This window comes from Varanus komodoensis, unplaced genomic scaffold, assembly GCF_004798865.1.
Source record: "Varanus komodoensis strain SLA01 unplaced genomic scaffold, ASM479886v1 scaffold48, whole genome shotgun sequence".
Taxonomy (NCBI): Eukaryota; Metazoa; Chordata; class Lepidosauria; order Squamata; family Varanidae; genus Varanus; species Varanus komodoensis.
The window spans coordinates 843752-870874 of NW_025336059.1; the positions used below are offsets into that span (position 1 = coordinate 843752).

A 27123-nucleotide genomic window follows, 5' to 3' on the forward strand; every position below is an offset into this window, starting at 1 on the left:
TGCTCAGCACTGTGTGAAACATTTTATTAAACATCTTCTTCTGCTAAAGAAACTCGGCTGCAAAGGCTGTATATTTGAAGGCACGACGTACATGTATGAGCTGAAAGATTTGGCACCCCGGCCGACCCCTGAAAGTGTGCAAGAGCAAAGCATTGGCAGAGAATGGCTCAGGTTTTGGCAACGGTAGGGGAGAAGGGTGTGTTGATCTTAGGCAGCTCCTGCCAGCAGCCAGCTCTTCCTCAAACGATTCCAGCAGTGGCATAAAGTCTCCAGGAGCGAGGCTTGGTGTGCGGGGCACCTTTGCGGTCCACGTCTGAAGTATCCCCCAGAACCTCTTTTTTAGGGAGCTGATAAATTTGCAGGTTTGATCATTCAAGAGGCGCAGGGTGTTTGAAATGACCAGAGGTTCAGCTTGGGAAAAGCAGAAAGTAAAAGAAAGTGACTGGAGCGGCACAGGTAACCGTCTTGGAGGGGAAAGCTCAACAGTGGCGCATTCTCCCAGAAGATTTGAGAAGGCTCCAGATTTGCGGTGGGGGAACAGTGGGAAGGTCTCAGCCCCCCGAGGCGTTCCTGAGAAGAGGGCACCTGAACTTCCGGATTCTCTCAGAGACGCTTCAAAGCTGTGCTTCCGTGACCAAATGGAGGGCACGGGGCTTTGAATCCCAAGCCCTGGACTCCAAAAGGAGAGAGACTGGTGGTCTTGCTGTCTCGGCAGTGAGAGGGACCCTCAGTAAGGGCGGGGAGGCCCAGCCTTGCTTGCCACATCTGGGTACGGCCGTGGGGGCTCGGGCGTGTCGATGGGCTGGTAGGAGCTGCGGTCATGGCCGACTTGGAGGATGCCTGCAAGAGAAGAGGGGCAACCCCGACACTTTTAGCATCAGAGAGGCAGCAAGCCAGGTTCAAACCATTCTCAGGCCAGCCGTGACCACCTGTATACCCATCCAGTGGCTTCTTCCCTCCCATTCTTAAAGGGAGGGTGGAAGGTCCCCAGATGTTCTCAGCTCCAACCCTTGGCTGCACTCACTGGCACTTGCAGGACGTGAGGTCCAAATGGTAAGAATGGCGAGATGCCTGCTAGATCAGACCAAAGCCCATCTCTGTTCTAGATAATGCAAGGAACGTCCTAGGTAACTCAAGGTCAGTGGTCAATGCAAGGAATGGTGAAGGCAAAAACAGGAAGCAAATGTAAGCCGGCTTATTCTGCCTTTCTTCCTGCAAGGAACCCAACTTTTATAGTACTATTTTATCCTCACAACAGCTCTGCGAGGTAGGTTATGCTGAGAGTCAGGGACGGGCCTAAGGCACTTGGTGAACGTCATGACCGAGCAGAAGGCTCCCGAGTCCCAGCCCAGCACTCTAACCCCTAGGCCACCCTGCCTCCTGGTTTGTGCCATAACCCGATGGCATTAGATTATTCCGCATCTTTAGCCAAAGCCTCCCTCTATTTGTCCATTGTGCTGATCTTCCACAATGGACAAACGGTGCTGCTTTTCCCCCAGTGACCAAATCCAGTCCCCTCCCCTTGTCTGTGTTCAGGGGTCCCTTGCCCAACCACCTGCAGGAGTGGAGCTTCCCAGCCTTGCCTAAACTTCGGCTAAAGCCATCTTTGTGTTAGCACCGCTTTTAGGTGTGATTGTGTTCAAACTGGCAGGGGGCATTTGTGAGCAACCCAACCCAAACCCCACGGACTTGTGCTGTCCAGTTGCAGTGCAGAAACAAAGTCGCCTCGTGCAGCAGGGGAAAATTTAGGGCATGCCAGCTTTCCGGAAGCATTTGGCTGGCTGATTCGGAAACACGATGCAACAGTTGTCTGCCCGTTCATCGGATCCATCTGTGTTCCTCTCGGGGTGAATGAAACCAAGCCAACTGCTCTTTCTGTATCACCTTTTGGTTTTTATTTAATTTAGAAAGAAAATTAAAAGCCACTCGCAAGTCCCAGAGAGACCAGTGTTGGCGTTTTAAGGTGTAATCCTATATATGTTTAGCCAGAAAAAATGCCCCGCACCTTCCGGCGTTCCCCAGCCAGTTCGGCTTTGGTTTCAGCCTGAAAGGTGGTCTTGTTTAGGCCACTGTGGTGGCTTGCTACCAGAATTTGGAAACACTCTGCTGACCATTCGGCCATGACTGCAGCTGGAATTCAGCGGTGGAGAAGCTGCCCACCCCTAAACGAAATGCACCCCCGTGCAGGGAGATGGTGTCTCCTGTCCTCTCCATTTTGCAAAACTGCCTGCAAGCAGAGAGGAGGACGAGCACAACTCTCCCTCGGGACAGAGAGACTGAAAATGCTCGGGGTGTGTCTATTTTCGGAACCTGGTTCAAAGAGCATGAGGCACCTGTGGCCCGGATCCGCAGGGCTCAGCTTGCCACCCCACCTCCTCTTGAGCAATCAAGTCCCCGCCGCCACCCACGCTCTCTTTCATAATGACTCGGGGAAAGGGCACTGAAGTGCCGGCTCCCCACATGCTCTCCTACCTTCCCTTAACTCTCTCCCACCCACGGCTTATCTGACGACTTCCCCCTTGTGTGCCCATCCTCATTCTGGGCAGTGGGTCTTGCTGGCGGGCCGCAGTCGGGGTGTGAGTCCTCGGTGGAGGCCCAAACGTGGCGACCCTTGGTGCTGACCGGCCTGCACGCAAGGCGGAGTTTGAGCAGTTGGCACTGCAGAACAACTGGGAAAACTCTTACAAAAATGAGTGTGCAAGGTGGCTAAGAAAGGTGACCAGTTCACAACAGCCCCAACCCCGTTTCACTCTTTTTCCCATCCTGGGCTGGACACTCTAGTAGGCGTGCAAACAAGAGACAGGGACGTATCGCCTTCTCACCAACATCATCTTCTCACAGCATTCACTCAGGTGGGCTCCTGGAAGGCCCAAAGCCTTAGATTTAACGTGTGCTCACCCCCGAGGTTTTGGCCTACAGCTCCTATGATCCCACACTACTGGCTAGGGCACCGAGGGGCGATGGGAGTTGGAGGCCAGACTTTCTAGGAGGCCGGAAGATGCAAATCATTTCAAGCTTAAAAGCAAACTTTAAGAGAGACACTGCAAGGTTTCCTGCTTGCAAGTGTAGCATAGTAATGTGCGTAGTGTTTGCTTAACAGGGGGATGTTTATTTTCTTAATTAAAGGGCTACAATTCTCATGGGGTCTTGGAAACACCATGAGGGCAAAGGGCCTTACAACTCTCTTGCCAAAATGGCCTGCATTTCGTCCCGGGGCCACCTCGTCCTGGGAGACGTGCCCTTCTCTAGCAAGTGGCACACCAAGCGGCAAGGAAAGGAGGCCGCAAGAGGGCTGGAGGTTTCCGAAAGGCCAACACACAAGCTGGACAGAAAGCGGAAGCAGGAGAGGGGAGGTGGGCTCAGAAGCGGCAAGCGAGGGGCACGGCGACGGAATGAACGCTGTCGTAGGTAAAGTGGCTCTCTGGCAAAGGCTCCAGGTCTGGAAAGGAAGAGCATCGTTACAAACAGAAGGACGTGGGAACCTGCGAAGGAGGCGTGGACTGAAAAGAAGGACGGATGCATGAAGGGAAGCCAGATGGAAATGAGGGACAGATGCAAGAAACTGGCAGGGTGGAAGTGCCGCATGGGCAGAAAAGCATGGCGGGCGGAAAGGAGGACACGGGCAGAGGAGGAAACTGACGGAGGGAAGGAAGGAAGGAAGAACAGATTAAAGGGAGGACGGATGGAGGAAGGAAGGAAGGAAATACAAAACGCCAGGAAATGTAGCTGAAAAGGCTGAAGCAGTCTCTCCCAGGCCGTGTGACGGAACACGAAGGACGTCGCTTATGCTTAAGGGGGCCCAACACCAGACGTGACACGCCTGTCGAGGGTGGAAGCGGCGCCACCGGTGCCTACCTATGTTGAAGGCGTACTCGCCTCCCCTCTCCCGGTACATCTGGTAGGCGAAGTAGCAGGACAAGGGCTTGAGGAGGAGGTTGAAAATGGCCATGCCAGTGCTGAAGCGCATCGTGTCCGACAGGTGCGTGGGCAGGGTAAGGTAGCACAGGCTGATGTTAATGATGTCCATGAGGATCGTCAGCAACAGGCTGGTGAGGAACTGCGAAGGAAAAGCACACGAGAAGCGCAGAAGCTGTTGGCCTTGGGGGCTTCCTGGGTTTGCAATTTCCTGCACGTCACCGTATCCTATTATGAGGTGCCATCTCCCCGCTGCAAGTCTTGCAGTTTAACTGAAACGTTTTTATCTCCGAGTGGCTCATGGACAGTAAATGAGACATGTCAGCACATGTTGCACAGTAATAACGGCATACAAGGAGACAGGAATGGGGAGGGAAGAGTTAAAATGAAGTCGCCTGTCCACCGAGCTGGTGGGAAGTTGGCATTTCCCTCTGCCCGCTCCTGTCTCCCTGGCCACTCCTCCTTTCCCAGCTGATAATTCCCTCAAACTGAAATAAAACAACAACCAAAATAACAAAGATAACAATGAAAAGCTCAAAGTATTAAAACATTAAATATTATTAAATAACCATCCGTAAAGTTAATAATCAGAGCGATAAAGAGGATGGTGGAGAATTCTAGGGATTGAAGCCGGCTAGCCAACGCTCGGTAGCCGCATTTCTCTACTGGCTCCGTTCTTGGCCTCCAACAGAAGCGCAGAGACACACGCAGCGACCAGGAGGACAAAAAGCTTGAGAAACCAACCATGAGAATAGCATCGATGGAGTCTCTCTGGGCAACCGCCCAGACGCCCAGTGCGAGTGAAGTGAAGTTTCCCCAGGCGTAGGAACTGGGTAACCAATTCACCATGCAGCCCCTGGTAGAGAGAGGGAGAAAGAAACAAAACTGGCATCGTTTCAGCGCACACCTGGCACAAGCTGCTTTCAAGCCTTCGCTACAAGAAAATGGCTCTTCTCAGCTCAAATTCGATTAAACCTGGCACCCCATTGCTGGCTGCAGAGCGGCTAAGACAACCCCCTTGGTGCCCAGCTGGTTCCACACCTCCTGGTTTTTACTCCTTACACTTTATTATTTTAAAAATGTCTTCGTGCTGGCACATTAAAACGGAAGAGCTTCCCTCGGGCAGCATCTTTATTGGGGTTCCAGGGTGCCGCTGGGTTTTGGCGTTCATCCCCTGCATCTCGGCCTTCGGCTTTTGGACAACGGACTTTTCTTTGAGTCTCACCAGCGATTCGCCCTCTGGGAGCTGTTTCACGACTGGCCGTGCCCACCTGGCAGCCACCTCGCGAGCTGGCAGACCTCCCCCTGTGGCAGCCATCTTGTGACAGTGCCCCCATACACTCCCAGCATTCCACCATGTGCCCACCAAACCCAAACACACTGGGGACCCATGGATGTGTTAGGAAGCCCTTTAAATGCCAAGCAAAGGATGGATGTTTCCACCCCCCCAAGAAGGACAGAACAAAACGTGGGAGGATATGGAAAGGATTTCTGCAGAAAAAGCTGTTGTCAGCAGTCTGGCAGATGGGGTAAGTTTGGCTCCCCGCCCGCCGCTGACCGAAACTCAGCACGTGCAACCTTCTGGCGCCACACACGGAGCATGCATTTTGCCAGCCACTCCCGGATCGACATCGTGTGGATTCTCATCCTCCCCCACCCGATGCCATGTGGGGCCCCAGAGGGTACTTTCGGCACGGCGGCTTTCAAAAAGCCAGGCTGCATTGGCTCAGAGGCAAGGAGAACCTGTGTGCTCTTGGCCACGATCCATGAGCGACGGCTCTGGAAAGCACAGGGATCCAAAGGAAGCGGGCCAGCTCACTCACCATAACGTAAGCAACCAGTGCAGCAGAATGATGGCCTGCAAGGAAAAGCAAGAAGGCAATTTATTTATTTATTATTTATCAATACATTTCTATGCCGCCCCATTCGCCGAAGCCTCGGGGCGGCTCACAACATGGGTGCTACTTTCGCAGCCCAACAGGGAAGAGACAAAGAGGCAGGCAGGATTCCTAGAACGCGAAAAGGGCCGCCACACTAAGCGGGTGGATGGCAGGTCTGGGACAGAGCAAAGGGGATTCCCTTCCACAAGGTGTAATGGGGGGGCTTTACAGGGGGCTCAGACAAAGGCTACTAGTCCTCATGGCAAAATGCTTCTCTAGTATCAGAATATAGTTGCTGGGGAACAAAGGTGGCAGGGGCTGTGAGCTTTGGTCAGATCCATCAGGCCTCCTCCAAAGTTCTTAGAATTATCTGCTCTCATAGCGTACCGTATAAATCTGAAAGTTTTATGTCTTTGCTTGACGCGTACCCCACCTGTCTAGCAAAAGCGGCACTCGGGCTGCATTAACAGCGTGATGCAAACCTGAAAACACTGCATACAAATACAACAAAGGCACAGAGCACACACAGGCGCTCGGATGTGTGGGAGGCCTTGCACTGACGTGCGACACACTTGCACCAAACCAAGGCTCGAGGAGCCTGCATTTCATGCCGGCCCATTCTGCTTTCACGCTGGGTTTTTATGGCCTGCCGTGCTTTGTCAGGCACAGTTTCTGAAATCGTATTCTATGCTTAACCTCTAAGTAGCCACTAAAAATATTCTAAAGACCTCTCCCTCTCTTTCACACACCGAGAGAGATACTTTGCAGCAGGAATGCAAGTCCCACACAAAACTGCTCTCCCTCAGTGCTTTTGCAATGCTTGGGGCAGCCCCAATAGGACATCCATCATCCTATTGCCCTCCTTCCTCATATGGTGCAATTCTAAAAAAGAAAGAAATGACTATATTCGCGGAAAAGCTGGAAGTGGCACAAGAACCAGGATGTCTGCATTTTAAGGGCAGTGTGTCATGTTTGACTTGCACTGACCTAGTAAGAGACAGAGCCCTGCTGAAAAAGGACTGCTTTTTTAGTTCTATCTTCCTTTAATGTCATGTCTTTTTAGAGTTTAAGACTGAGGTTCAGCGCCCTGCCTTTCCACAGTTTAACTGAGCTGGAAGAAAATATGGGATTGTTTAAATCCCATTTTGTTTTGTTTTGATTAAACAACAGCTAAAAGATGGATACTATAAAAGTGGAAATGTAAAAGCTCACCTCCTGTAACATAGTGGCCTGAAGATTAACAAAACATATAGTATTGTTTCAGTGCATAAAAAACACAGAGACTTATAACATTTTGGAAGTGTCTTGACCACTACAATTTAATTGCAAGAGCCAATTTTATCTAAAAAACTAAGATTCGACCTAGAATGGCAAACCTGCGGAGCGATTTGGCTTGTGTTTTCTATGCCACCGTACTGAGCTTTTTAAAAATCCGTCTGCATAAAGGAAAATATTTTAATATATTTATTGTTTTAACAGCTTAGAAGGGAAAAAAGTCCGGTTATATTATCCAGCAAAGTGTGGGTACACAGGGAGGGGGCGGGGTAACATTTGTTCATTTAAAACCGTCAGCTAATTAAACATCCCTTCTTCTGCCCCCTCACCCGCCTCTGCACGTCCCCAGAGTCCAGCATTATTAACACGGAGACCTCCATGCAAACACAGCCTGTATTGGCCTAACATAATTGCCCCCCTGTGGTGCCCAAAATTAAAATCAGGCAGGACACGTGCAATAAGCTTTTCATAACCTTTTGTGCATTTTTCAGCTGCCCCCCAAAATCCATGATTTGTTTTCCTTTTTTTAAGGAAGGTGAAAGAATACGAGAGCAGAGCAGCCAGGGAGTTTCTGAGTTTCTGCATTTCTCGCAGCCTTCTCAAAAGTCCCCCGGCCCTGGAGGGGAGCCTTGTCTCTTGGTTGTGCTCTTGCGTTTCAAAACAACGTGGATGAAGCAAAATAACCATGTTCGGGTTGGGGAAAAGAACAAGCAAGGATGACACAGCATGACAGAAAGAGGTCTGTGAAACACAAGGCCATTCACTAGATAAGTGAATCGCTCGCTTCTTTCCCCGGCTAAGAAAGCCTGAATCAGCCCCCAGTCAGGTAAAAGGAATTCAGCCAAGAATCCAACCTTTGGGTTGCTCAGCCCAGTGGAGATTTTGCAAAATTCAGTGGAGGAGGAGGCTATCCGTGGCTACTAGCCTTGCTGGTCGTGGGCCACCACCTTTACCAGAGGTGGCGTGCCTGCATGCACCAGCTGCCGGGAGCTGGGCAGGTGGAGGTCTCGCCCCCACCCTGCCTGAGGGATCCTGCAGGCAGCTGGTTAGCCCCCAAGTGCACGGAGGACTGGACTAGAGGCCCTTTGGTCTAATCCAGCATGGCTTTTCATAGGTTCTGAAGTGAACACAATCACACCCACGCACCCAAAAAGCTCGCAACAGAAATCTATCCTAGGAAAAGAAGGCAGCCTTGCAAAGTTTCTAGACCTCATGCTTATCTGTGGGGACCACTGAAGGCAAACAAGATGACTAGCGTATGTGTTGGCACAGGCCAAAAGAGATCTTTACCTTGGCGCAGGGAAGCAGGGACGGTCTGCACAAGAAGAGTAGAACAGTCGTTTATAAAAATGTTACAAAGAGTCTCACAAGATCCTGGATGATTTAACACCGGGTACTTGGTGTGCATACACAAAAATGCAGAATACGTCTCCCTCTGCAAAAAGGACACAGAACTCATCCTTATCTGGCCTTGAGAAGGTCCAGCAGCTCCTTTTGCCATTCTCTGGCACCGTGGGAAGGGCGCGTGTGCCACGGGAATCATTTTTTCGGACATTAAAGGACAGGAAGGCCCGGAGGAATGTTGTCCGTGGGGTTGCGATGGGTCGGACGCGACTTTGCAACTAACATCAACCACCTTAAGAACTCGGGCCAAGAGGCCAGGAAGTCCAGCTTCCAGTTCCTGAGAGATCAGCTGCACTTCCTCAGCACAGATGGGCGCATGACCGGGCTCACACAACAGCGATGAGTCGGGTGGCTTGCTCTGTCGTCTGAACCCAGCCAGTGCAGGTTCAAGCCACTCCGGCTACATTCAGGCGACCCAACAAGACACCGTGGTGTTTTAGGTTGCACAAATGCAGCGCACCTTTCCTAGCGTTTCTCCAAAGCATCTGGCAACCTGCAGATAGACTGCCCCCAAGCAGGGAGGACTTCTGCTTCAGCAGAAAAGAGTCCGACGACTCCCAGCGTGCTCCAGAAAGCTGGCAGATCTGAACTGCACCCTTGCTGGATCACTCACACCAAGGGATCCACCCCATCCCTCCTGGAAGATGTTCTGTCTAAACTGCACCCTTGGTGGATCACTCAGTTCCTTCCCTCCCCTCCCATCCCACCAGTTTCTTGATCTTCGCTTTCTCTTTTGGCAATGTACAAACACTCCAAAGTTGCACAACAGCCATCCAATGACTAAAAACATTTTTATGCTGACCAGCACATTTCAGGAAAAAATCTTTTTCTCTTTCCTCCAGGGGTGTTAACCTTTCTACAGAGGACGAAACCGTCGACATCGCTCCTGCACTGAGGCGGGTTTCCTCAACATGTCAGGTGGGTGAAATACTTTCAGGTGTGCGGGAAGCGCTCGGCTTTGCTTCTGTGACGCTCAAGGGCTGGTTCCCCTCTCATTTGTGGATGACTGCAGCTTTTTTCTTCGGCTTCCCCACCCAAAATGGGGCCCTCCAGATCTACCGGACTACAGCTCCACCATACGCAGGGATGATGGGGGCTGTAGTCAACACAACTGCAAGGCACCACGGTTGCCCGCCATCGTCTCAGGGCAGTGGAAACACACAACCCAGTTCTGTTTAGATATACTTCTGTTTTGTGAGTGCAGAGGTTTAAAGGAAATGCTCACGTTAATGAATAATCCAGGCAAACAGAACGCCGACAGCCCTCTTAACCCAAGATGTTCCCAGGGCTTCGCACCAACCCTGCACCCCATCCAGAATTTCTTATAAGGCATGGTGGGTGAGCTGCTTTCTCCTGTCTTGAACCCACACCAAATTGCCCCTCCTTACCCTTCATACGACGTTTTATTCAGACACCTTCTGGCTTGGAAGAATGAAGGCTAAGTGGGACGAACACCAGGCAGGCAAAACCCAGAAATATTCAGAGAAAAATCCCCTCTCAATGTTCTAAAACTTCTTGGGGCAGGGGAAATCCTTAATTTTTTGGTGTCCCTCATTTCTCCCCCCCCCCCCCAATATCTTCTCTGGTTTCTGCAATTTCATCAGAGGTGGCCTGCCTGCTTCGGAAATACGGTTTGTGAGTTTCCACAGAAAAACAAAGGACCCTTCCTGTATCTAGAAAGCAAATACACAATGCAGGGAGCCACCAGCTCCAAAGAAAATACGCCTCACCCTGAACTCGACACATACTCGAGCTTTGAGTTATCCTGTTGTCTGAACCCAGCCAAGGGCTTGTGAGCTGTGAATTGTTCACCATGGTTTGTTCTCTCAGTTGTATTCAGACAACAAGGTAACCCACCTTTCAACAACCCACAACAATTCTTTCTGAACCTTGTCGCCGCCTTTCTGAAAAACCGTAGACCCTGTTCATCTAGATAAGAGGACACTACGTGCCCATAATGCGGTTGTGAGAACGTATCTGTGGGCCATTCCTGACGGTGGAATCCTTACGTTTGGTAAGATGGGGAGAAAGGAAGCCTGCGTCTTCCCCTTCTCCATTTCATTTCATTCACCACTTCAGCCCGGAAGTGGAACTGGAGAGCTGAGACAGTTAGGAAACCCAGACGCTGAGATGCAGCCGTGTTTCCCAAGGAGCTGGAAAGGGGCAGGTGGCAAAGCTACACTCAGGCAGAAATGGAAATATGTAGCGGGAAATCCCCACTTGGGGACCGGCACGTGAAAAGTGCAGGATTGCGCAAGGGTCACGGTCCCAAAAGTCAAGGTGCAAGGAGAGGAAACACAATTCTTCTAAAAGAGCATGGGGGTGGCTCTGGGAGAATGTTCCCAAGTGCACCTGTCCACTTGGGGGTTACAGCAGACGGGAACACCTTCTCAAACACGCACATACCTGGCCTCCCCCGTTTCCTTCCTTCTTGCTCTCCTTTTTATTTTAGGGCAGCCCCCCCCCCAAAGGCGCCAGGAGCTGCTTCTGCTCAGCCCGTGAAACAAGCCAGCCCCCGCCCCGCTGCTTTACAATCTAAAAAAGACACGACACGCAAGGAAAGAGGGATGAGGCAGAAAGAGGAAACGGGCGGCGCGTCCGTCCCAGCCACCCGCAGCCCCGCTCTCCCGGGCGCCGCGCCCCGCTTGCTGCACGGCCTTCCCCGCGTGGGCCCCGGGTCTGCACCCGCCAGCCAGCCCCGCTTCTCTCGGGCACCCGCGCAGCTACCCGGCCTTGCCCAGCGCGGGACTCCAGCCCCCATCAGCCCCGGCCCTCGCTCTGCCCGGGCAGGCGTCCCCCCGGCCAGCCCCGGAGCCTTGCCCAGCGCGGCACTCCAGCCCCCATCAGCCCCGGCCCTCGCTCTGCCCGGGCAGGCGTCCCCCCGGCCAGCCCCGGAGCCTTGCCCAGCGCGGGACTCCAGCCTCCATCAGCCCCAGGGGCCGGGGCCGATGGGCGCCGAAGTCCGACCCGCCTGGCTGGCGGGCGGGCGGCCCCTCCCCGAGCCCCGGCGCGCACCTTCAGGTTGACCGCGGGCACCTCCATGCTGGCGGGCGGGCGGGCGGGCGGGCGCCCGAGCCGAGCGGAGCGGAGCGTTCACACGAGCGGAGCGTGCCCCGCCCCGCCGGGACGCGTGACTGCCTCCCGGGCTGGGGCTGGAGGCCGCGCCGCCCGCGCCAGGCTCCTCCTCCGGGAAGCGGGTCGCGGGCGGGCGGCCGCGGGGAGGCGCCGCGATCCGGAGTGGCTCCGCCTGGGCCCCCCGCGCTCGGCCGCCGCAGCCCAGCCCAGCCCAGCCCCTGAGCATGGACGGAGGACTCCCCCGAGACAGGCTGGAGGGGCCCCGGCCAGGCCTGGCTCGATCCCATCTTCCACAGAACGAGCGCCAAGATCACGGCTTTCCTCATGCTTTGATCTCCCTGCCGGGAAAGGCGCTTGGGCTTCCCTTCCTGCAGGAGAACGTCGCCTATACACGTGACAGGTAAAAGTGACCCATTTCCACGAGCGGGAACGTGCCTCCACCCATGCTGACCGACGGCCTTCACCCCACCAACCGCAACCCTGGGGCCAAACCTTGCCTGTGAATCAGGCCTGTCCCTCTGGAGTGGTGCGGCAGCCGGGGGTGCTGACCAGACTCGCCCCCACCCCCCAACTGCAGCAGGAGCAGGGCAGGGCCTCTTTCGCAGCAGCCCCAGTGCTGGCCCAACTCCCTTCTGCAGAAACTTGACCAGGCCGCCTGCTTTTCCACAATTGCCCCAAAGTGGTTAGTTCAGTTATCTTGTACTGGTTGGGTTCAGACAACTCAATAACCCACATTCATGGGTTGAGGGTGAACCACGGGTTGCTGTATTGCCCGAATGCAGCCAGGCTGGCAAAGCATGGGTTAACTAACCACAAATAACCCATGAAGAGAAGCCATGGATTGTCACTGGGTAGTGAACTCAGATCTGCTCGCCATGGTTTGCTATCTTGTCCGTGTTCAGACAGCACAATAACCCAGGGAGGCGCCAAACATTGTGCGTGGAAAGCAGGGGCTCTGCCAGTGGCAATAACTTAAAAACAACAACAAAACAATTGTAAATCATTATAGAAACAGAGAAATAATTTAAATTAGCAAAGAAATGTGTGTGTAGATTTGAAAAGGGTATTGTCAAGCTGCTTCTGAGCATGTGCAAAGTGCCTTTCCTTCAGGGTAGGAAGCTTTCTTAAAACAGATGCACGATACACTTAAGGCGCTGTTGAGCGGGCATGACTACAGGTTCCTGGTTCCTGGGTGTTTTGGTCTTTAGGACCCATCAGTCAGCATGCCCAACGCCAAGGGCTGCTGGGGCTTGTAGTCCCAAATCTCTGGATTGCCCCAGGTTAGGGAAGGCTGGCTTAGAATCTCAGGCAAAGCCTGGGGAACCCGGGTTCAAATCCTCTACCTTGCGCAGCCCTGAAAGCTTGCCAAATGTTACTCTTAAACTGGCCTACCTCACAGGTTTGTCGTGAAGCAAAATCTTTGTATCTATGCAAGCGGCCTTAAGCTCCTTGGAGGAATCGCGGAGTACAAAGGCACGGAGCCAGAAATGTATTTGAAAAGGCCTTTGGGGAAAGTTTCATGCTTTCATCCGGAGACGTGGGCCTTTGCCAGGAGACGCCGAAAATACGCCAGCAGGAACTGCTCTGCAGCTGCTGCTTCACCTTTTCCAACAGGTTCTCTGCCAGGGGTCACCTGCAGCTCCCAGCACTCCCGACTGCTAGGCATGCTGGCTGAGGGCAGCCGGAGACCTCCGCTTGCTCACTGCTGGCCGATCTGATCTTGCTTGTCGCCGCTGTGCCAGGAGCTCCCAGGCGGGCACGGGGGCCGAGCCCCTCTGCCCCCCTCAAAATGCCACCTCCCCTGCCAAGCCAAGCACGGCTCCTGGGGGCGCCGGCCCCGGCTCAGCTCCCCACAGGCTCAGCTCCCCATCTGTCCGCCGCCTCCCTCGGTGCAGGCAGTCGCTGGCACCGCACGGCAGCTTCCCACGGTTTTTTCGGCAGGTGCGACAAGACTGTGTGAACCAGGCAGGAACGGGAAGCCTGCATGGAGATAAGGAGCCGCTGGGAAGGGAACGGAATGGAAGGGGCTGAAGGTCGGCTGGGCCGCCCGGCCTGCCTGCTTCGGAGGCAGGATTCCCAGGAGCAGCTCCCGGCATCTCTGCAGAGGGCGGGGAAGGAGCGAGCGCGGAGCGAGACTCTTGGGAAGTGTGTGTGAGCCCGGCCAGGCAGACACAACTGAGCCAGAGGGCCTGGTGGTTAGATCGGGCATGGGGGACCCCTTTTTCCGGGATCGGTGAAGCTCTTGGGGCTGCAGCCCAGTGGCACGCATGGCTACTGGAGAATGGGATGTGGCAAACACCCCCAGATACCCAGCTATTTCTGAATTCATTGTCTCCGAGCGGTGTCCCACCTTCTTTATTTTTTTAAAGCATTTCCGTCATTCTGCTGCTGCTGCTCCCAGTCTTATCCCCACAACAACCACCCTGAAATTTGGACTGAGCGTCTGGGGCTGGCCCAAAGCCACCAGCCGGCTCTATGACTGAGTGGGAACTAGAGCCCGGCTCCTATCCAATACCTCACTGGCTTAGCTTGAGCATTGCCTTTCAGTAACCGTGTCCTTGGAAAAGCATTTCACCTGTTTAGAACGGGAGGTGAACGACAGCGAAGCTGGGGAATCGCCCGACGAGGAACAGAAAGGTGCTTTGGCCAGGAACGGGTGTAGCGATTTGGGAACCCCCAAAAGGTTTACCGAACTTACTGTGCAGGTTCCCAGGTCCAGCACTGGTCACAAAAGCTCCGCTTAGGTGGAGATTAACGTCTTACCATCCGTCTGGTTTTGTTGACACTCACAGACAATGGATGCATTTGGAGTATTGCTTTTACTTGGATGTGTACGTTGTTTCAGCTGGTTTTCTCCTCTGGTTTCCCTTCTTAAGGTTTGTTTGGTGAAATTCATAAGAGTTTAAAAAATAAACAAGCGTGGTTTTGTTTCTGTTTTGCTGTTGTGAATTTCACCAAAGCAAACTCTGGTTTTGCTGCAACAGGCGTAACTCTGGAAAGTATTTACAAGGACGTATAAATGCAAAAGTAGTTAAAAACTGGAGGCTGTCTGTGGATTCTCGGCATCCATAAGGGGAACGTGGAATCATCATAAACATTCTGTTCCCTGAGTCACCGCATCACAGGCGAGAAGTGCCAGGGCAGTGTGTGTGTGTCTATTGGTTTGTGGTGCAGAGCAGTTAGCTACACACAGAGGCAGATGGGCCAAGCCTCTGTCAGGTTTTAAAAATACATTTTAAATGCAAGTTTATCTGGTCGCTCTCAGGAAAGAAAGCCGGAAGGCAGCGATGCGAAGGATAACTATCTCTTTATTTACATTTCGTCAAAATAGGAGCATGCAAGCACATCACAGTAGTGTCACTAAGGAGGCACATGAGCTGCCCCGTTTGCTTATTAGAGGGGACAATTTCCCCTTCTCATCAGAAAAGAAAATCCTAAATAATGATAAATAACTGCAGTTCTTCTTAAGTTCTAACCAAATGGCTGAGCTGCTGCAAACTGGTGAAAAACAATTCCTTGGTCCCAACACAGGATTCCCTGAAGGAGAAGGATGAAGGAAAGAGATGCTGATGAGTAGGCCTGTGTGTGCTTGGCGCCTGTGCTGGGACTCAAGTTTCTAGACCTCATGGAGATAAGCATGACAACCTAACAGGGAAGGGATTGGGCAGGTTTGCAGAGTGCTCTGCAAAGCATTTTCCCCCTTCCTGTAGGAAGCAGAAGCAAATTAATATATGTAAATGGGTGCATAATAGGGAAAGCCGGCACAAAATCTGGGAGAAGTGGCTTTGTGTTTGCCCACCGCATCTCTGGATGATTAACCGCTCAGGGTTTGTCTCCAAGCGAATCGGGCTCCGAGCCGAGACCAAACGCCTGCCACACGGCTGGGTGTCCCTGGTGCTTTTAGGCCCCTTGCAAACCTTCCCCAAGTGGGCAAAAAAGAAGGCACACCAGGAGCAGTGACTCACAAAGAGAGGCAGAAGGCAACCTCCTTGGCAGTCCAAAGGCCAAATTGGAGTTGAGAGAAGCTTTGGGCAAGGGAGGTGCATTCCAGTGGTGGGAGGAGCCTCAGGCAAAAGAGGTGGGGCCAACATACCCCCCCCTCTTTCCGCTTAACCCTTTCATCGCCACTCACTAAGCCTTGAGAGGGGCAATTCCACCTTTTAGAGTAGGGAAAGAAGGCCAAAAAGCAGTTGGCTGCCGGAGGGAAGCAGGAATGGCCATCTGGAGACCCCAGGTGGGCCAACACCCCAGTTTTATACACTATAAAAATAAACCCTTTCAATCCTTCATGTTGAATTTGTGCCTCCAGTTTCAAATTCCAGATGTTTGCCCAAGATCCACGTTGACTTGATCCCAGCTCACCCCGCAGCGCTCACGTCATTCGGTCCATCTCCTCCCACCCATCCATACCACTATTATAAATTAATGCCTCCCATGGCTGGAGCTAGGAAAAAACATGTCCCCGCCGGCAAGCAAGCAGCTTCTACACGTTAAGAAAGGACCCTTGATCTCCGTCGGCGGAATCTGGCTCGATGCAGCGGCCTTTTCGTCTGCTCACTCTCCGGTTGCGGTGGAATTTAGCATAGCAGCGAAAGCCTGACGTAGGAGAGAGAAATTCTGAGGGCTGACAAGAAGCTCCAAGAGCAAAGAAAATTCTGACGAGAAGAGCACATGCTGCAGATATTTTGGGAGAATTTGATTTCCTCCCCAGCTCCCCGCGAACTCCCACCCCAGTAAAATATCAGCTATTTGTAGTGGAAATGGAATCTCCTTTAGGTCTCGCTCATTCTTTCCATCGGCGCCTCCCCAGGATGAGATACGTTGGACTGCAACCGCGAGGATCCCCCTGGTGGGACTCAAATCAAGAAAGGCACAGGAAGAAACCGAGAAAGGTCAAAAAGAGCAAAGCGATTCCGTTTCCCAGGCGCGGAAATGGGTGCAGAATCGTTTCCTTTACGTGCTGGGCTCGGCTCTCCTGAACCCAGACCCGCTGAGGCTGGCTGATCAGAGAGGTCAGCTTACCCCAGACGGGGGTGCAGCCCCTCAGTCCCCTGCAAAGTCCGGCCCTGCCCCGGGTGGCCACGTCCTTGGCCGTCTTCCCTCGCCGGGCGGCCTGGGACAGAGTGGAGAGGCACTCCTTCCAGCGCCCCGGCCAGCTGCCGGCTCTCACCTTCCGCACACATGCAGTCGTCGTAACACTTGTTGTTCAGGCCCCGGTTGTACGGTTTGCAGAGGTGCTCCCGCAAGTCACAGCAGCATCCTGCCGGAGGAAGAAGACCGTGAAGAAAGGCCATGGACGCCCGCTCATGAATAGCCCGGTTTTAGGGTTATTTAGGGCATAACTTGAATAGCATGTGCAGCCGTGTGCCTTTTGGGTCTTCTTTGGATCCTGCGGGACTTTCTCAGCCCCAGATCTTTTCAGGACCCAGAACCAACCCTGGTTTAAATAGAGCTTTGGCTATTGGGTGGTATAGACCTGTAATAAATGATCAGCAAGGCAGCTGTCACCAATGTGCTTTGATGCACCTCTGGTGCTGGTCCTCATGAAAATCAGTGCCCACCTGGGAGACAATCCAGGTGATGGTCGCACGGCTCTCCTTCATCCGGAGTGGTTTCATTGCCGCTGTTTTTACTGCGCCGTTTTTCTGGGGTGGAAGAGAAAGTGAAAGGAGGAGAGAGATGTTGCTACCAGTTGTGCTATAAGACCACTTCATTATTTATTTATTTATTTTTAATTTATCGCCTTTGTATGCCACTCCAGAGCCAACTCACCATGCCATATAAAATACAAATAAAAATAAACACAATAGCGAAGCAAAACTATAAACAAATAGGATTAAAATACAATATAAATACCACAAATACACAGAACAGGAGGAAATAAACACATTAAACCAATAACAACACCCAATAAAACACGAAAACAATAAGCCAGCAGCAAACCAAGTCTAATCTAAAAACAAATACTAAATAAAAATTATTTTTCCTCTCCCCTCCCCATCCCTATTTTCTTGTATGTCGTATCTCACATTTTAAAAATTAACATTTCGTGGATCCTGCTCTGGGGGCATTTGGGCTGAGGAGTGGGCCAAAAATACCCCCCCCCCCCACGGGAGATACCCTTTTTCTGGGACGATGGCCACATGTCCGGGCGGAGGTCTTCATAATCTGTCCAGTCGAAGAGAGTCATGTCAAACGTGGGCATCACGTCACCCTCGTGGCGGGTCCGGGGCCGAGGGGACGTGGCCTGCGGAACCGGAGGCTCTTCGCTGGACGTCTGGGGCGTGGAGCTGAGAAGGGAGGCGGGGTAAGAGCCGGCGGAGGAGCTTTCGGCCTGGAGCGCGTGGAACTGCTCTGCAAAGCTTTCGGACTTCTTATACAGCGCGCTTGGGCCTGCGACAGAAGCTTTTCCTGCAGTGGAAAGGACGTCAGAGGAGCCCTGGTGGACGGGAGCGCAAGCCACCCACAAGACCTGGGCCCTGAGCCCGTCTCCCCAAATCCGCGTCTGTTCTCTCGCCCTAGGGAAATGGGGGGAAATCTAGGATTTGCTCCGCGTTGGCAGGAGAGAAAGGGAGCCAGTTAGGGTCTCATCCAGACCATCTCAGATTGAAAACATGCTATAAGTTCACATCACAAAAATGCAGCACCGCACAGTACGGCAGGGCTGCCTGCGGGCCGGGCGCTCGCTGGGGCCACTGCTGCGGCCTGGGAAGATGCTCGGGGCTGGACGGAGGGGCTGGCCAGGGGCTGGGGCACCCACCCGCCACGGCTCTGCCCCGGTACCTCGGGGCTGCTTCAGCCTCTCCCGGCGGCTGTGCCGGCGGTGTTCCCGGCTAGGCCTCTTCCCCCTCTCCGAGCCAGGGGCGTGGTTCTCTTGCTCCGGGTACGGGAACTCGAACCCCAGGAAGATGTCCTTCTGCCGGAGGCTGGCAGGCGGCTCCGTCAGCCCCGGCTCTCCCCCCGCGGGGGACCAGCTGGGGCGCAGTGCCGGACCCCCTTCCCTGGCCCCCCGGGCCCTGGAGGGCATCCTGCGGTGCATCCGTGTGTGCTCGCTGAGGCCGTGCCTCCGGTGGTGCGTGGCGGTCCGTGGCTGATGCGCCCAGAGATCTCCGCTCGGAAAGCTGTTGCCCATCTCGGCGAGGCCGGAAGCCATGACGGGCCCCGGGTCGAGCGAGCCCAGAGGGACGGCGGTCAGAAGGAAGAAGAGGAGGATGCGGGAGGAAGCGACGGGCACATGCCAGGCCATGTTCCCAGCAGAGGTGCCTCGCCTGCGATGAAGGAAGCACAGACATCCACGATCGGAGAACTGTTTTCCCAAAGGGACCCTTCAAGCGGCACACTCTGGAAGGCTTACACAGAGACGGACCCGTCAGCCTCTCTGCCCGGGCCAAGACAAATTTTAACCAGGGATGCTCTTCCCAGTAGGGAGTGGCAATCTGCCTGTTTTGATCTCTCTCCTCCGCTCATTTTTAAGTTTGCTTTACCCCAAACTTTGAGAATGTCCCCAATCCAAATCTGTTCCATCTCAGACCTCGAGGAGGAGGAGAAATAGACATAAACACAGAGAGACAGACACCCACACAAACATTTTCTATGCTCGGGTTGTTTTCCCACATCTAAGAAATATGTGCAAAGCTGCTTGCTCAGGAAGGTTTCATATGCAAATGAAGGCCATTAATCAATGACAGTGGCTGCCTGTGATAAGAAGCCAGGGCCCCTTGCACACACCAGCTGTTGTGCAAAGCCGTTATACGCTGGCTTGGCATTTTGGGCCGGCCTCCGCCTCACAGCTGGCTTGCCTTTGATGGAGACTTCAGGAAACAGGAAGAGCCAGGGACAGATGGCTGACTTGCACAACTGGCAGGTGGCCGTGAATCTGCCCAAAATTGCCACCCACCCCCTGAAGCAATTTCCCCCCCTGGGAAATCTGGGCCTGGAATGTACCACTTCGGACTGAAAACAGGGGTCCCCATGACAGAATGCTTCTTCGAGCAACACATGCAAAATTCCTTGCATCTAGAAAGCTAGCACCCCCAAAAGGCTAGATTTCTAGGTGCAGGGATTTCACCAAGTTGTTGTTATTCTTCGCATTCTACCGCGCGAAGCTCAGCCTGCAGCACGAAGAGTTACAGCCCCGACACAAGCAAACATTCCCACATTTCTTCTTCAGTCAACACTGCATGCAGCAGCCAAAGGAGAAACTGCCCTGCCGGAAGCAGATCGGCAGCTGATCTTTGTTCAAGGCCAAGGAAACAGAACAAGGCAAGAAACAATTTGTCTCCATCCACGACAGGGCTTTCCCCTCCCTCTGCCCAAGTATTGAGCTACAAAAGCTGGCAAGTCTTGCGAATCCAGCCCCGCCCCTTCACCTTTGGCTCCACCCATCCCTAAAATGAAGCCACCTGGAACAGAACTTGGTCCTCGGGCTGGGAGCACTTCCTTGCCCATGCCGAGGCTCCCGCTTCCTTCCTTTACGGGTGAAGGAATAACATTCCGGACGATTGGACCCAAGTCCAATGCAGACCGTTTTCTGCTGGGCTGCACATTCTGCCCCTTGTCCCTCGGGCTACCCTACCAGGTCCCATCCCCTCCTGGTGATGGGATCCACCAAGCTGCCCCCCATTCTGCCGACTGCACCCCACAGCCCTCTCACTCCACCCCATAATTGGCACTTCTGGCAGACATGGCTTTTCACACACGTGCCCAAATGCAAGCTGGAGATGCCGCAGAGTCAGCACCCTTGTCTCTGACTGGGGACACGTTTGAGACTGGCCGAGAAACGGGCAGCGGGGAAGGAAAATACTTTGCACATGCTTAAGGCATCCTTGTCTTCTGCCCCAGCCCGCAGCAGAACTGGAGCAAAAGCCCCAAGGCTAGAAAAGTGTGTGCAGTTATTGAATGCATATTCCACTCCTTCAACACAAAATGCACGTTCCAAGATGGGGGCAGGCAGGTGGGTGAACGGCGTGGCGGGGGGTGAACTCGCGAAGGGGCTGGGACCATGTTTAAGGATCGGGCGACGAGTAAAAAGGTACAAAAGCAGGAGACGGAGAGCCCAGACTAAACAGGCCGTGAACTTAAAGCCAGGGGAAACGTGAACACTTGCAGTCCTTGAAAAGACTCGGAGAAGAGAAACCCTCTTGGCTTGCTCTCCACCTAAGGGGGTCGCCAGGAACCCCTCCTCCCGTCTGCCGTAACTATAGATAGGTTTGCACTAGCATGGTCCTGCGCTTGGCGGCACATCACACATTTGCACGGCCCGTGCAACCGCCATCGCCGTCGCGCGGGCACTGCGATTCTGCGGAACGCTTGCGGCTGCCCCTAGCCCTGCGGAAGGACCCCCCAGACGCAGGCCGAGCCATTCCCTTCGGAGGGAATTTCCATGCAGCCCGTCTGCAACCCAGCAGAGCTTCCGAGAGATCCCTGGGCGGGCGGGCGGGCGCCCGTGCCAGCCGAGGGAACAGGTGTGCCCCCGCAAGCATCCCCTGGGCATGGCGGGGAGGCACCGAGCTGAAAGGATTGTTGTGTTGGAGACAACCGCCTCACTCTTCTTTTCATGTGTCCCACACTGAGAAGAGGCCTTTCTCGTTCCCGTGAGCGAGCGGCCCCACCGACCCCCTCCGCGTGGGTGTCAGAGGTGACGTGCGACGAGGCACCAGACGGCCTGGGCCGAGAAGGCCCTTCAGTGCTCCTGGCGGGGCGCAGGGATGATGTATGAGGCTCTCAGAAGCACCCCCGGCCGGCCGAGCCGCCAGGCTTAGCCACCGCGCGGCCAGCGAGCCTCGGAAGCAGGAAGGTGGCTTTGTGCCGATCAATGAAGCCCCTCTGTCCCGCTGAGCGGGCCTCCATCTGCTTTCCGCAGCCCCGAAGGGCAAACTTTTGCGCGAGGGCCTCGGGGGGCGAGACAGACGCCTCGGTGACTGTCTGGAGCCCTCGGCGCGGGGCGTTCCCACTGCAGCCTCCCCGTTTCCAGCGGCCGGCCACATACGGACGCGAGCGCCACAAGGAGAGCGTTCTCCTCGCAACATAAAACGAAGCCCACCCCCACGGGACTCACTTTCAAGACCCTCTTTTCCTGCCGGGCTCAGCTATTGTCCCCAGACCACTTCCTGCATATTCAGCTGGTTTTGTATAGGAGGTCTCTTCTTTGCCTGGCCGCCTCTTGGTGCCAACTCTGGCCTCACTCTTTAGAAGTGGCCCGCTGAGAGCACACAATCCCGTCCCCTTTCTGGCGTGGCCCCTTCCCCGCTGCAATGTGCCCTCTTTTCTCTCCTGACCTATTCACGATTTCCCTGCCGGTTTCCCAGCTCAGCCTGGCCTGTCTGCACGTGTTGAGACCTCTTGCGGCTTCGTTGGCAGCCCCCACCTGTCTCCGTTCGGTGGCGTCGCCGGAAGATTTACGGGCAGCGGTTCATGCAGACCTTAACCAGAAGCGAGCTCAGTTCCCAAAGCCACACAGAAGTCACAGCTCAGCCCTAAACTGTGCAAAGTCATGACAAAGAAGGGGGTGCCTCTGCGCATGTGCAAAGTGTCCCGATCATGCAGGAGCACCCCATGGCCACCAACTTATTTTTACATTAGATTGCAACCTCAACTCCAATTAACGTCCAATGAAAAACACAGGGAAAAGCTTTTCCTGGCTTCTCCTCATTCCCTCCAATCCCCATTTGTTGGGGGGATTTCTTAGCCCTTGTGTACCCCGAACCCCCCCCCATTTAGAAAGGCTGAAATCTGTCTGGTTAGGCTGGAGGACTAGCGGGATGCATTTGTATTTGTGGGCATTTCCACCCCCAGCTTTTCTGCCCCAGCCCTTCCACCGTGCCCATGTGGCCCCCAAGAACCTCTCCACATGGAACGTGGCCCGTGGACTGAAAGGAGTTCAGCACCCCTGCTTCAGATAATTGGGGGGGGCACTCATCCATTGGAGACCCCCCCCCCCCCCCGCCAGAGCCAGGCTCAAAGCAAGACTCAGGAAACTGCTAAGAAGTAGGAAAACGGGAACAGTGCGTCAGGGGAGGAATCTGTGATCCAAGCGGGAACACAACCCGCAAGGCCTTTCAGGCACAAAAGCCAAGTGTGGTTTTCCTCCCAGCGTTCCCTTTTCTCCGCTTAATGGGGCAATAAAGCTTTTGAGCCCTCGACGGTTTTGCCACAATGGCAGCGACGTCTTAATGGACTCCCTGCATGATGAAAACTAGCCTTTACTGTTCCCGCATCAAGGCTTCCCCACAGCCCCCTCCTGAATTATAAATCTCAGATGCCGCCCCTTGAGACTGACGTTCAAAAGGAACATTCACAGCTCAGAGCTGGCTTTGCCAAATGGCTCACCTTGTGGTGGGTTTGCCCCATCAGAACATAAAAGATGAGAGCCCAGTGAGGGTGGCAAAGCTAGAACATTTCTGCCACACACCCTTCTTCTGTGGGAGAAGGGAAGCAGTGAAAGTGCAGCCCCCCAAAATGAAGGCTCAGCTGCCCCCCGCCTCCCCCAGCCGCAGGATGGGCACGCAAGGAGGTCAGGACCTAGCTCCAGGACTGGGCACGGTTGAAGGCAGGGGACCCCAAGAGCGACCATCCTGCAACTGAAAACTCTCCCGTGCCTCAACCTTAACGACATGCTGACCGTTTTAGAATGGGCAGAAAATGCACAAGAGAAGGGAAACCAGCAAATGACCCATCTCTGCTCCTCAGAATGATGGAGTGGGTCCCCAGAAAGAGGTGGCCTGGACTGGGCCCCCAGGTGGGCCTCATGTGTCTCCCAGGCCTGGGTTTCCCTAGCCTTGGGGGCGGGGGGATTTCCAGAAGGGTCCCCAGCCACAGATGCTGGCCTAGGTCTGGTCCTACATGACAAAAATTGGGTCCACATAGCCAGCACCCAAGGACTGAGTCTGGGTTGAGTGTTGTCGAATTGCGGGTTGTCTGGATCCAGCAGAAAAACCCGGGAGTCTGGCACCGATCCACAGGTCCTTCATTACTGTGAGATCCAGCGCTTATGTGCAGTGTCGCTTTGCATATCTAATACACAGATGTAGAGCAGAGAAATGGACAAAACGGGGGAAAACGCCGGACATTTCAAGGGTGAATCCTCGTGAAAGTTGGGTTTGGCAAAGATGTCCAGGAACAGTTCTCTCTAGGTGACCCTGAACGGGGGAAGCAGTGCTGGCTTCTGAAACAGACGCGCCTCCCAACGAGTCCTTACTGCCAGGAAGGTGTCCTCTCTTCTCCCCCTCCCCACACGAAAAACCCCCGGCGGAACCCTTTCAAGCAAGACAAAAGGCACAAGAAAATTGCTACTTGAGTTGTCTCAGCAGGGAGAGAGGTGCTGTGAATTGTGCAGTCTGGTCAGTCCAGGAAGAGCGGACTCTCCGTCTCCCCCTCTCTCTCCCCGCCTCCGCACACACATACTCTGTGCAGCGGATGATATAAAAAAGGACCATGCCTGGAAGGACGGGTCGCCAGAGCTGTCTCTTGGACGTGGGACATGGCCCCACAGCTGGCCTGTTGGCCTTTTCCGGGTTCCGGGGTGCCACCCCAAACGTTTCAGACATGTACATACAATCTTTCGTGCAGCCCCCCCGCCCCTCTGAGAGGTTGAAATGCCTTTTCTAAGGTTTGGCAACCCACAGCCCGAGCTTCAGCCCAGCCAGGCCGGGAGAGGTTTCTCCAATGCAGAATTGGAGCATTTTATCCAAATTTCTCCCAGGCCAGGTGAGAGAAAGAGTGCCCCTCGCAGCCACGCTCCCCACTGTGGCTTTGTCCCCTCTTCCAAGGATGGCTGTTCGTTCCCAGATGGAAAGCACAGATAGAGCCCACGGTTCCAAGAGAACCAGAGGATCCCGGCTGCCACTCAGCATGAAGCGGTCAATTTGGAATGTGTGGTTCCCAGTGTTTGGTCCTGATCCAGGGGGAACTCTCCCTGGGGCTCGAGCTGGAGAACTTCCAGCCAGCGCTGGGGCCGTTCATTATTTTATGATTTTTCTTTTCGATCGGTGAATGTGGCCAGATCAGCGACACGCTGATGGAAAACTAACAGTACTAACCAGAGCGCGTTCCTGTCTCCTGCCCTCTGGAATGTCTTCAACTCTTTAGACTTACAAAGATTTTAGTGGTGTGTGCCTTTCTTCATCCCATCTGTTATTCGACTGGCCCAATTTATTGTCTTAACCATTTTTACGGACCTCACAAACAGCTTTGGTGATTGGGCAATCCAGATAGCAATAAACAAAGAAACCCTATGTAAAAACCTCAACAAAGTGGAATTCAGATCCCAAAATTCCACCCTTCCTGGACACCATAGCTTGGATGGACAGGTGATGGCACGAAGCGGAACAGTTAGATAAACAAAGAAACGGCATCTGTTTCTGCCCATCCACCTGCTCAGACTTTAAGGCACTTTTGGAATTCGTCTGTTTTTAATGCCTCCATCCTTCTAATGCGTCCAGTTCTGAAACGGAGTGATAATCAAAAAACCATTTCAATGTTACGCTAGGAGACTCAACCTTAGTCTAGGAGAGAAAGCTGGCAAGGGATGTAGTCCCAGAAATACATCCTTCGGGGGCAGTTCCTGGGTTCTCTTTGCTTCCCCGTCCTGCAAACATGTCTAATTGGTTTGACTTGGGGAAATAGGTTCCAGGGTCTTTTCAGGGTAATTTTGGGGACATTCACCCCCAGCCCAAGGGATAAGGCAGGTTACACATTTACTCCCAGTAAATCTTCCCAGCCACTCTTCAAGGGCCATTTCTGGGCTCTCTCTTAACCCCCCCCCCGCACACGTCTACCTTTTGTCGACCTGGCCAGATCATTTCAAGTCCTTTCAGTGGAATCGAGAATGCGAAGACGGCTTCGAAGTTGCGTCCCGCCAGCGGATCCACCCGCGCTCAAACTCTTCCCCGCCGACCCCCGGCCGGATCCGGGGCGCAGCCTGTCCCTTCCTGGGCGCCCCGGCACACGGGTCCGGGCGCGCAGCAGGGCTTACTCACCTGCGTCCGAAGTCGCTGGCAGAGGCAGCCTCACGCCAGAGGAACTCGCCTCCTCGTCCAGCGAAAGGGATCGCCCTGACCGGGGGTGGGGGGGGGGAGAGGGGACGGACTGCGGCGCTCCCGCTGGCCCCCAAAATAGAGGCGGAGGGGGCCGCTCGCAGAAGAGAGCTACGCCTCTTGCGCGCACAGGGAAACGGTGCGAGAGCCGCCTGCCTTTGGGGAGGGGGGCGCCACTCTTTTTTAGGGTGGGGGAGCGATGGATTATGAATTGCCAAGAGGGAAGGCGCGCCCCCGTCGCCAGGCGCGCCCCCGAGGGGACCGATGCTCTAGGAACAAAGAGACAAAGGCAGCTGGTACCCTGAACTCCAAGGATGCCAAAAGGCACACGCGCGCGCGCGCGCACCCCCCCATCGATATCTGGGTACCCCTGTGTGGCGCACCTGTATCTCAAACTGCGTGTACCGCACGTCTGTATTTGTGCATCTCTCTTTCTGCCTAGAAAAGAGTTTTAGCTGATGGTGTGATCTGTCTTTCTTACATATATTGTCTGGAACTAAGCATCCATCCAAAGTGGATCGCGAGCTCAGAGATCAGAGTTAGAAATCGGGTATTTATTTTCTTCCCTCCGAGAGCAAAGTGCTTTGAAGAGATGCCCGCTGGTGGGCTGAACTGGCTTGGGAGGGGAGCAGGGGGTCTGGTTAGCGCCTTTCGCTCCCCTCCTACCTCGGGGGGGGGGGTCAGCTCCTTTCTCTCGTTTCTCCCCTCCCATTCCTCACCTTCCTGGTGGATTGTGGGAAACTCCCAAAGGGCTGATGCGCAGAAGAGGGGTGTGAAAATGGAAGGTCACTAAAGGATCAAAGGACCTGGGCAGGGGTCTGAGTCACCCCCTCCTCTTTCCCAGAAAGCAGAATAGCAGGGGAGGTGGGAAACTCCATCGGGGATCGTAGACTCTGTATTACTGGCTGAGGGCTGAAGGTTTTGGGGGCTGCTAGTATTTGGCCTTTGTTTGTTGGCCTTCTTCAACCCACTCTTTCGTGCTTTTAAATGTCGTTTCTCGGTGCTCCATTCCTTTTGAGTTTCATTGTGAAAAGCTCACCAAAGCTATTTATACAGTTCATACATACCTACATACATACATATATAAATGCACACCCCCATACATTGTACATATAAAAGGACCTATATGCGCATTATTGAATTGTAAATACACCCACATATATCTATAATAAAGGCCCACATCTACAATAAATAGGATACCTTTCCTAGGCTAAGAAAAGATCACGGTTTTGTAGCCCTTCAAGATCTCCACACTTCTTCGTTGGACAAGATGCTACAGAATTGCGGTGTGGGGGTGGAGGGTACAGAAGCAAAGACGGGGCGGGGTTGGCTTTTAGAAACCAAGATTATAACATTTATTTTCCCCCTCTGCTTCTCACTGCATGGAAGGAAAGCATTCAGATGCAAAAGGTGACCACGCTGTGAAAAGCACATGAGCACGGAGTGCATTTGTAGCTGTTATGGTTGCTCTGAGCGAGGGTTGCCCATTTCTTTTCCAGCCTCCTCTTCTTCTACCCCATAATAGTAACGAGAGATGGATG

The 27123-nt window shown here is 53.8% G+C and overlaps 2 protein-coding genes across 5 annotated transcripts; both read right to left on the bottom strand.

The window, feature by feature from the left end:
* Positions 1-10: 10 nt before the first annotated feature.
* On the bottom strand, positions 11-11599 carry LOC123031063 (angiotensin II receptor associated protein). Of its 4 annotated transcripts, none has more exons than XM_044445508.1 (5): positions 11490-11599; positions 5739-5773; positions 4660-4771; positions 3856-4057; positions 11-840 (listed from the first exon to the last, which is right to left on the bottom strand). In XM_044445508.1, the coding sequence occupies exons 1-5, from the start codon at positions 11514-11516 to the stop codon at positions 728-730; spliced, it is 489 nt and encodes a 162-aa protein (XP_044301443.1). In that variant the 5' UTR covers positions 11517-11599; the 3' UTR covers positions 11-727. The 4 variants fall into 4 exon arrangements, with proteins under 4 accessions (XP_044301443.1, XP_044301444.1, XP_044301442.1 ...); XM_044445509.1 differs by lacking the exon at positions 11490-11599 and adding an exon at positions 8361-8903; XM_044445507.1 differs by lacking the exons at positions 3856-4057; positions 11490-11599 and adding an exon at positions 8361-9116.
* Positions 11600-16010: 4411 nt separating this feature from the next.
* On the bottom strand, positions 16011-18830 carry DRAXIN (dorsal inhibitory axon guidance protein). Its single transcript, XM_044445502.1, has 5 exons — positions 18333-18830; positions 17670-17960; positions 17111-17194; positions 16720-16809; positions 16011-16145 (listed from the first exon to the last, which is right to left on the bottom strand). Exons 1-5 carry the CDS (start codon positions 18793-18795, stop codon positions 16033-16035), a joined length of 1041 nt encoding a protein of 346 aa, XP_044301437.1. The 5' UTR covers positions 18796-18830; the 3' UTR covers positions 16011-16032.
* Between the last annotated feature and the right edge of the window lie 8293 nt (positions 18831-27123).